The 10,532-nt window shown below is 38.5% G+C and overlaps 1 protein-coding gene across 1 annotated transcript in view; it reads left to right on the top strand.

Moving 5' to 3' along the window:
* Nucleotides 1-10,532, top strand: part of LOC130918057 (rho guanine nucleotide exchange factor 17-like) — a 177,817-nt gene that overhangs the window by 152,930 nt on the left and 14,355 nt on the right. The window contains exons 17-23 of the mRNA XM_057839929.1: nt 290-557; nt 643-729; nt 889-956; nt 8,147-8,295; nt 8,376-8,550; nt 8,684-8,779; nt 9,405-9,587. Coding sequence (XP_057695912.1) covers nt 290-557; nt 643-729; nt 889-956; nt 8,147-8,295; nt 8,376-8,550; nt 8,684-8,779; nt 9,405-9,587 — 1,026 coding nt within the window. The remainder of the gene's footprint in view (nt 1-289; nt 558-642; nt 730-888; nt 957-8,146; nt 8,296-8,375; nt 8,551-8,683; nt 8,780-9,404; nt 9,588-10,532) is intronic.

Raw genomic sequence — 10,532 nt, 5'->3', positions numbered from 1 at the left:
TTTGTTAACATTTTGGGCTGACACAGAGAGAAGTTGTGCAATAACAAAAGAGGTCAGGTAAAATTCTTTCATATCAATCATATCAAACTGTACTCGCAAAATTGTTTTGATAAGAACAAAAAGATTCTTAGGAGGTTAATTGATTAAATGATTAAGCGCGATGCGAACAAGCACACATTTTACTTGCGGTGCACTAGCACTGCATCACTGGAGTGGCAAACGTTGATGATAAGTGCACTTTCTTTTCATGCTCACCATTCCTCATTATCTATTCACCTCCCTTCAACAGATGAAGAGGCTCCATGTTCCAAAGACTTGGCTACAGAGACCACCAGCAGTGAGGAGGAACAGGAATTTTCAGTGACGAGCTCCTATTCAGCTTCTGGAATGCTGGCAGTAGGCGGAGGATGTCGAACCAACACGGAGAGCCCCATGGATGGCCGCGCCATGCGCCGCTCCTCCCGGGGATCCTTCACCAGAGCCAGTCTGGAAGACCTGCTCAGTATTGACCCGGAAGCCTACCAAAGCTCTGTGTGGCTCGGCACTGAAGATGGATGGTGTGTGATTTTAGTAATGGTCCTAAATACTTAAATAGCATTAGTTTTGTCATCTTATGTTTAAGAATCCTTCTTTTCCTGGCAGCATACATGTATACCAGTCTTCAGATAACATCCGCAACCGTAAGAACAGCATGAAGATGCAGCACGCAGCTTCCATCTTGTGTATATTGTAAGTGTCTCACTACTATATTTTTAAATTATTACATTAAATACATCCTTCTGTAGCTACTCTATTTGCTACCCGATGCACATTCATACCTGCATGATTTTTCAATAGGAAGTCACTTTCATTTAGTTTCCTTTAATAATCCTTTTTCCTTTTTCGCAGGTATTTGGACAACAAAGTGTTTGTATCACTGGCTAATGGCGAGGTGATTGTCTATCAAAGAGAAGCAGGTAACTGAAGACTGATATGAATATTGTGAAAAATGATTACAATACTGTTAATAATTGTTTAATTTTACAATTACCTTTGTATTCCAAAGAATACAATAATCATTTTAAAAATAATAATTCATTCATTCATCTTCTTTACCGCTTATCCTGTCAAAAGATAATAACATAAAACAGTTTCTAAATCAAAGAAAACATCATGTGATCTAGTACAGTGGTCCCAAACCTTTTTTGCACAACAGACCGGTGTGATACGGGCCTTTTTTTCACGGACTGGCAATGTGTGGCAGAAAAAACAGTAAATATAAAACAACACGACGGGGCTAAATACGAATGTGAAGTGCAGGGAAAATGTAACTGACCAGACGCTAAATCAACTTTTTTTAACAGCGGCTAGCCGTAAAACATGTCACCAAATATGGAGGGTCTAAGGATGGGGGATGCCCAGGGCTTGAACTTTATTTATTCATCTTTGTTGCTTTATTTGCTGTTTCTGATTGTGTATCATATTGCCTCTGCAAAGCCCTTTGAGACAACCTTGTTGTGATTTAGGGCTATATAAATAAAATTGAATTGAACTGAAATATCCTTGGTCGCAGGCATGATACAGTGGTATGAAAAAGTATCTGGACATTTTGGATTTTCTCACATTTCTGCATAAAATCACCATCAAATGTGATCTGACCTTGTCAAAATCACACAGATTAAAATACAGTGTGTGCTTTAACTAAAACCACCCAAACATTTATAGTAGGGCTGTCAAATTTATGGCGTTAACGGGCAGTAATTAATTTTTTAAATTAATCACGTTAAAATATTTGACACAATTAAAGCATGGACGGAATGACCCGTTCATGTGTTGCCTCAAACAGTTTACAATGACGCTGTTTTAGCACATTGAGAGTGGAAAGGCAGAGAAATGCGAGTGGAAACAGGTGTTCATTGGGCCATGCCTTTTATTGGCTTAAGCTTTGGCTGCCACTACTAACAGTCATGCTTGCCCAATTTCCCATCATGCATTTGGACGGAGCAAGAGACGATCTTTTTCTTAACATGCTTACTTGAACACAACAAAGAACATATTGTATACCATTTGCAGCCACTACTGACAGTCATGGTTGCCTAACTTCCCATCATGCATTTGGGCGGAACGGAGACATTCTTTTTCTTAACACGACTAATTGAACACAACGCAGAACATTCTGTACACCATTTGCTGCCACCACTGAAAGACATGGTTGTCCAACTTCCCATCATGCATTTCGGCAGAGTAGGAGACGTTTTTTTTCTTAACACGCCTAATTGAGCACAGCGCAGAACATACTGTGTACCATTTGCAGCCACCACTGACAGTCATGGTTGCCCAACTTCCCATCATGCATTTGGGCGGAACATTTAAGTCGCTACAGTATCATTAAGTGAAAGGACAACAAAAATATATTCCTATCGCTCAAAAAAATAATGTTCACAAAAAGAAAAAGCGCTCAATGCAAAGAGAACTAGCATTCCCAATCAAATAGCTATGCAAAATACAAATAAAATAAATAAAATACTAATGTTAATGCATTTTGTGGATTTATTGTTGTAATAAACAAATACAATACCTTTGTACAGTATGTTGAATGTTTATGTCTTTCCATTCCAAAAATAATTTACAGAAAACTATGGCATATTTTAGAGATGGTTTGAATTGCGATTAATTACAATTAATTAATTTATAAGCTGTGATTAACTCGTTTAAAACATTTAATCGTTTGACAGCCCTAATTTATAGGTTTTCATACTTTAATGAGGATAGCATGCAAAAAATGACAGAAGGGGGAAAAATAAGTGAGTAAACCCTGTGCCTTAGGAGACTTAAAGAGCAATTGAAACCATTTTTTACCAAACATCTTAAGTAAGGTGTGTGCCCAATCACTGATGAGTGGTTTAAAGCTGCCCTGCCCGCTATAAAACACACACCTGGTAAGAAATGTCTTGATGAGAAACATTGTCTGATGTGCATCATGGCTCGGTCAAAACAGCAGTCTGAAGACCTGCAATTAAGGATTGTTGATTTATATAAAGCTGGGAAAGGATACAAAAGCATCTCTAAAAGTCTGGCTGTTCATCAATCGACAGTCAAAGAAGTAGTCTACAAATGGAGAGCGTTTGGTACTGTTGCTTCTCTGTCAAGTAATGGCCGTCCACCAATGATGACGCTAAGAGTTCGGTGCAGAATACTCAAAGAGGTTAAAAAGAACCCTAGAGTGTCTGCTAAAGACTTACAGAAATCACTGGCACAGTCCAATATCTCTGTGCACACATCAACTATATGTAAAAATATGGCCAAGAACTGTGTTCATGGGAGGACTCCAAGGAGGAAGCCACTGCTGTCTAAAAAAGACATTGTTGCTCGTTTAATGTTTGCAAAAAGGCACTTGGACAATCCACAGAATTATTGGCAAAAGATTTTAGACTGATGAAACCAAAGTTGAATTGTTTGGGAGTAACACGCAACATTATGTGTGGAGAAAAAATGAAACAGCTCACCAACATCAGCACCTCATCCCCAGCGTGAAGCATGGTGGAGGGAGGATCATGATTTGGGGCTGTTTAGCTAACTCAGGGCCTGGGCAACTTGCAATCATTAATGGAAGAATGAATTCAAAAGTTTATCAGGATGTTTTGCAGGAAAACCTGAGGCCGTCTGTCAGACAGTTGAAGCTAAAAAGAGGATGCATGCTGCAACAAGACAATAAACTAAAACACAGAATTAACTCAACTTCAGAATGGTTTCAGAAGAACAAAATAAACGTTCTGTAGTGGCAATGTCTAAGTCCAGACTTGAAACACATTCAGATGCTGTGGCATGACCTAAAGACAGCGATTCATGCCAGACATCACAGGAATACGACTAAACTACAGCAGTTTTGTAGAGCAGTTCACTTATTTTTCCACCTTTTGACATTGTTACCATTGATACCTCATTTAAAATATGAAAACCTATAATTGGGTGGTTTTAGTTAAAGCAGGCAGTTTTTTAATCTGTGTGATTTTGACAAAGATCAGATCATATTTGATGGTCATTTTGTGCAGAAATGTGAGAAATTCCAAAGGGTTCAGATACTTTTTCATACCACTGCAAGTTTTTCTCCAATCGTGAAAGGTTTCCTGGCTTTAGCATTACGGTTCGCCACGAGGTATGATGCTCTCAGTGCTTTTACTTTTGTTAATGTGGTGGCCCTCACGTATTGTTTCTGTTATTCGTGCTTGCGTTTTTTTTAGGGCTGTCAAAATTATCGCGTTAAGGGGCGTTAATTATTTTTTTTAATTAATCACGTTAAAATATTTGACGCAATCAACGCACTAGGCCCGCTCAGACAGATTTAAATGTCAGTACAGTGAAAGGCCAACTTGTTAATTGTGTTTTATGGCGTTTTTCCGCCCTCTGCTGGCGCTTGGGTGTGACTTGCATATGTTATGTGGCGTAATGTCGCCCTCTGCTGGCGATTCAGTGCAGCTGATTATTTGGGTTTCGGCGCGCTTTTCTGACGTGATTATATGTCGACGCGAACTCACACTAATAGACAGTGCTCTTCAGACCAGCTAACGTCCGCATCCAGTATTCAGTAGCAGTTCTCATAGCCCCATCACACTGTTTGTGTCTAATACATGCATCGCTTGTGAGTTATAGTCCTCCTTTGTTTATATTCATGAGCATTAGATAGTTATTGATGATGTGTATTTGAATTTGTTCACATATATGGTGAAATGCAGTTACATTGTTAGATGCTTGTGAGCTAATTGGCTAGTGCTACTGCTCAAATGGACACGTGTGTGTACATTTTATGTTATTTTGCGATTTATGCAAGTTATTGACACATTGCCTTGTTATTTTCAGTTTTACAAAAATACAAGAAACGTGCGCCTGTCAAAAAGAGATGACTTCAGTAAAGCCCATGCAACTTTGCCACACCGTCTGATTTCTTTTTGAAACTTATGTTCGCTATCTGTCAATTTGTGTACTCACACACATTGAGGACAGAATAGGGCTACTAGTTTATTTTTTGATTGAAAATTTTACAAATTTTATTAAAACGAAAACATTAAGAGGCGTTTTAATATAACATTTCTATAACTTGTACTAATATTCATCTTTTAAGAACTACAAGTCTTTCTATCCATGAATCACTTTAACAGAATGTTAATAATGTTAATGCCATCTTGTTGATTTATTGTTATAATAAACAAATACAGTCCTTATGTACCGTATGTTGAATGTATATATCCATCTTGTCTTATCTTTCCATTCCAACAATAATTTACAGAAAAATATGGCATATTTGATAGATGGTTTGAATTGCGATTAATTGCGATTAATTACGATTAATTAATTTTTAAGCTGTAATTAACTCGATTAAAAATTTTAATCGTTTGACAGCCCTAGTTTTTTTGTTTCACACATTACAAAGGCTTAGCCATTATTCTAGGGTGCTTAGTTTCTACAGTATGTGCAGAAGCAGCTTTGAAGGCTACATTATTTCGTTGCTAACTTTTGGCCACACGTTATGCAGAGTGGACTTGGCATAGGCTCCTCTTCTGACTTGTCAGGTGGTCTTTCCCTGTAAAAAGCTGTCCAAAGACGTCTGTTTGTTAGTCATCTTCGCTAGCGTGTGGACTTGTTATTTATGGGAACAAGTCTGATGCAGTTACGTCATTATCGAGGACGAGCATGCATAGATATATAATAAAAAAACAAAAACAAAAAAAAGCTAGCTCCAATTGATTTCTATGACAACATCCTATCAAGTTTTATTATTACAGTAAACCTATTGACCAACCCGAGCATTGCTGTGGTGTGCCGCCAGCAGTTGGCAGCTAATGTTACTATTTACATTGACTGACACTGGGCTGCTAGTAAGGGCGACGAACACATATCTCCACTCGGATTAGTCAAAAGAGTAGACAGACAGATTGGTGTGTCAAGAGCAGGGATCGGCAACCTGTTGAAAGAGCCATATTGGACCAAAAGGACCAAAAAATTAAAATATGTCTGGAGTGGCAAACAATTAAAACCCTTATATAAGCCTTATAATGAAGGCACTACATCAGACATATCCAAAGTCCGGCCCGGGGGCCAAATGCGGCCCGTGGTCAAATTTCATCAGGCCCCCAGCCTCTGTCATAAAATCAATAACGTCTGGCCCGCACACAGACTTAATAAATTGGTCAGCAGTACTGCTAACAGCATATGAAGTAGCTTACACACTAAATGCTGCTCCTCATTTACTCAAAGCAACATTACCCGTGTTATGCCCTATATTCCCCATTTCTAAAATGGCGACAAACAACAACAAAAAAGAAAGTTGACTGTGACGGGCGACGCTTCAAGTATAGGTGGAAATTGGACTACTGTATTTCTTCTCTAATATATGCAACAACTGTGTCCGTGTCATTTGCAAAGAGACAGTCGCTGTTTTTAAAGAGTTCAATGTGAGGCGATATTACCAAACAAGACACGCTGACATGTACGACAAGATTACAGGGAAGATACATAGCGAGAAATTGTAGCAACTTGAAGCTAGTTTAATTTTACAGCAGCAGTATTTCGCAAGAGCCCGAGAGTCTAAAGAGAATGCCACAAAGTCTAGTTGCGAGATTGTTGAAATAATTCATTTAGGGCTGTTAAACGATTAAAATTTTTAATCGAGTTAATCACAGCTTAAAAATTAATTAATCGCAATTCAAACCATCTATAAAATATGCCATATTTTTCTGTAAATTATTGTTGGAATCAAAAGATAAGACACAAGACGGATATATACATTCAACATACTGTACATAAGGACTGTATTTGTTTATTTTAACAATAAATCAACAAGACAGCATTAAAATTATTAACATTTTGTTAAAGCGATCCATGGATAGAAAGATTTGTAGTTCTTAAAAGATAAATGTTAGTACAAGTTATAGAAATTTTATATTAAAACCCCTCTTAATGTTTTCGTTTTAAATGATATTTGTAAAATTTTCAATCAAAAAATGAACTAGTAGCTAGCCATTGTTGATGTCAATAATTGCACAATGCTCATGGTGCTGCAACCCTTTAAATCAGTCGCACCCAGGCGCTAGCAGAGGGCAACAAAACACCAAAAAACACAAGTAACAAGTGGACATGACACTGTGCTGTCATTTTAATCTGTATGAGCGGGGCATGTGCGTTAATTGCGTCAAATATTTTATGTGATTAATTGAAAAAATTAATTACCGCCCGTAAACGCGCTAATTTTGATAGCCCTAAATTAATTCAGAAAAAAACATAATAAAGCAAACGTGACACACAGAATGGCTTGCTAAAATTTGCTTAAATATATTGTTCTATGTAAAGGACGTCAGCCAAGGTCGGCCCTCCACATTTTTACCACACCAAATCTGGCCCCCTTTGCAAAAGGTTTGGACACCCCTGCACTACATGCTGTATGTCTCTATGTTAGCTATATTAGCCTACTATCAGAATGACTAAGTTGGCTACAAATACATTATGAGCCTTCATGATTAAATGTTTATTTACCCTCAAGTGTATCCTATAGAGAATGATGCCCCACTACTCTGTTGTATGATTCCGCCTTAAGTTTAAATTGATTACAATATTAATGAATTAGAATAATGTTGTGTCATGTTTGTCCTCCTACAGACATCATATTAAAACCAAAAATATATTTCCCTCCCACATCATTTCCTTTTTTCAAACATTTTTGAAAAAGCTCCAGTGAGCCACTAGAGCAGCGCTAAAGAGCTGTGGGTGAGCTGTGAGCCCCGGTCAAGAGGCACACGCCAGAATGCGGTTGTTAATAAATTATTTATTATTTCTGTGCGCCCGGTATCATTTGCGCCAAAACTAAACCCTATCTAGTAAATGAAACATCCAGTAAAACTGTAAATCAACACAACGGTCAACTACTTGTATTAAAAAAATATATATAAATATACAGTGGGAAGAGCAAGTATTTGATACACTGCCAATGGGTTTTCCCATTGGCAGTGTGGGTCAATGGGTCAAATACTTGTTCTCCCCACTGTATATGTAATTTACCCATTAAAAGGTTTATTTGTGAGAAGAATAACATTGAAGACCTTACTCTTCTATGAGTTACTGTAGCTTATTATTTCATAAAGAATTGGTGATATGACTTTCACTTTCTAAACTACAGGTAGTTTCTGGGACTCTCAGTCTTCTCAGACATTAGTTCTGGGAACTCCTAGCAGCCCCGTCACTAAAATGGTTCCGGTTGGAGGAAAATTGTGGTGCGGCTCCCAAAACCGAATTCTCATCATTAACTCAACTACACTGGTGCAAGAGGTAAGCCATAAGATAAGACAGTGATAATAACCAAAGGAAAGGCTAATGGAGGACTGAACGGGTTTGTATCCTTGTGCCAGCATTGCTTCCAAGTCGGGACAGACAGCAGCCGATGTGTGACGTGCATGGTGTCTTACGGTCAGGGTGTGTGGTTGGCCCTGCAGGGCAGTGCGCATGTTAAACTGTACCATGCTCAAACGTGGGAGAGCCTGACGGAAGTTGATGTGGCGCCGGCGGTTCACAAGATGCTTGCGGGTAAGATCATAAAGAATATAAATATGAAGACTTTAATGGACTAAACCTACAAGAGATTATGTCAGATAGGTCAAATAAATAGAAGGTCACAAAAAACACCTTCATTTCTTTCAAACTGTTCTATTGCATTCAGGTGCAGATGCAATCATCAGACAGCACAAAGCTGCTTGTCTGAGAATCACCGCACTGCTGGCCTGTAAGGATCTTTTGTGGATCGGCACCAGTGCAGGTACTACTATAAAAACACTGGCGGCTAACTCAAGGCCCGGGGGCTAGACCTTGAACACCACCTTTTTTTTTGGCTCACAAAAGCAAGTCCTGTACATCAACTTCATGTTTTGTGCTTGTGTTTCGTGTCAAAACCAGGGTGCCTCCAGATTTCAATTTGGAATGTTTTAGGACCACTTCGAACAGAATTTAATCCCAATTTTAGGGCAAATTTCACAGTAAATCTCACAAAAAAAGTATTTCTCAGACGCAATTTCATGCAATGCAGAGCAAATTACAATTGATGTAAGACCTTCCAGACGTAATTCAATCTCTTTTAAGTCTCTTTCTCAATATTAACAGCACTGCGGCTATCCTGAAAAGTGCAGAAGCTTTTTTTTTTTGTTATCAATCCTTTTTTTTTTTTTTTTTTTTTTTGCTGGCTACTGTTTTGAAAACCAGCTATAATCATTTAATTTGTTTTGTTTGTAATAATATAAGGCAATTGTGGGTTCACAGTCACATTAGTCCTTAGAGGGTAACAATAAGTACAATGTGGCTTGTGGAAAAGAAATGAATTCGACACCTGTAAATGAATTGAAATGATCAATCTGATTTTTTTCCCTTTTTTTTTTTTTGCTTTTCAGGGGTGGTCCTCACTTTGGCCATCCCAGCAGTGAGTTCTGGAACAGGTGCATGTGCCATGAAAACACCACTTGTTCCAATGGGCTCTGCCCACGGACACACAGGTCATGTTCGATTCCTGACATCAGTCGAGCTACCAGAAGGATTAGGGATGAACTTCCCCCCTCCGACATCGGATTCCACAGGTAAATATGTGTTGTGTGATATGGCACTAAAATGATGTAATCAGTATTTGGGTGCTGATGCTATGGAATATGTACTCTTCGAGGCCTAATTTCTAACCTCTGGTCACCCTACCCAAGATGGCCGCCGGCTACACTTGCTGCCGTGACGAAAAGGAGCGCTTGTTGCTCTTCCCAAGATATAATAGACGTCCAATCATGTGGCGCCCAATAATCATTCTGGGGCCATTTTGCAATAAATGGGGGACTGTATGATGTCATCACTCAAAAATAATACAGTATTTCTATATCTCAAAAATGATAACAACACAGACAAAACGTTTTACAGCATAAATAATTAACACCATATGTAGCCATTTTTAATCAAAAGGGTGGACTGGTTGACCTTAGATTGCCCTATAAAAGAATTGAAAATATCTTAAAAACGATAGCAGCATAGACAAAACCTTTTACAGCGCCAACTTTTTCTGTAAAAATTGCGTCTGAGGGGGGCCAACTTCAGGGAGGTCTACAATAATTTTCGGACTATAAGGCGCACCTGACTATAAGCCACCACCCACCAAATTTGACAAAAAATGGAACTTGTTCATAGCAAGCCGCACTGGACTATAAGCCGCAGCTGTCCTCACTGTATTATGGGATATTTTGAACAAAAGACATTAAAAAACTTTTAACTGGTAAAACTTTATTTGACAAATGAAGCACCATGAAGCTTTGAACCAATTGGCTGAAAAGGTTCATGGCTTCAAGAAGCTTCATTTGGCCATCATGGTTCCATTGAGGGAGACAGTCAACCTCTGCTGCCATCTGCTGTCAACACGGTTGTCACCCAACATGCCTCCTGCATAGATTGCAGTGCTACAGATGTAAATAACAGTTAAAATTCATGTTCTGTGCTAATTATTTCTTCAGTTACTGTTCCAGTTGTTTCATTAATTGTTAGCTATT

This window comes from Corythoichthys intestinalis, chromosome 6, assembly GCF_030265065.1.
Source record: "Corythoichthys intestinalis isolate RoL2023-P3 chromosome 6, ASM3026506v1, whole genome shotgun sequence".
Lineage (NCBI taxonomy): Eukaryota > Metazoa > Chordata > Actinopteri > Syngnathiformes > Syngnathidae > Corythoichthys > Corythoichthys intestinalis.
This window is presented reverse-complemented; position numbering and strand designations above follow the sequence as displayed.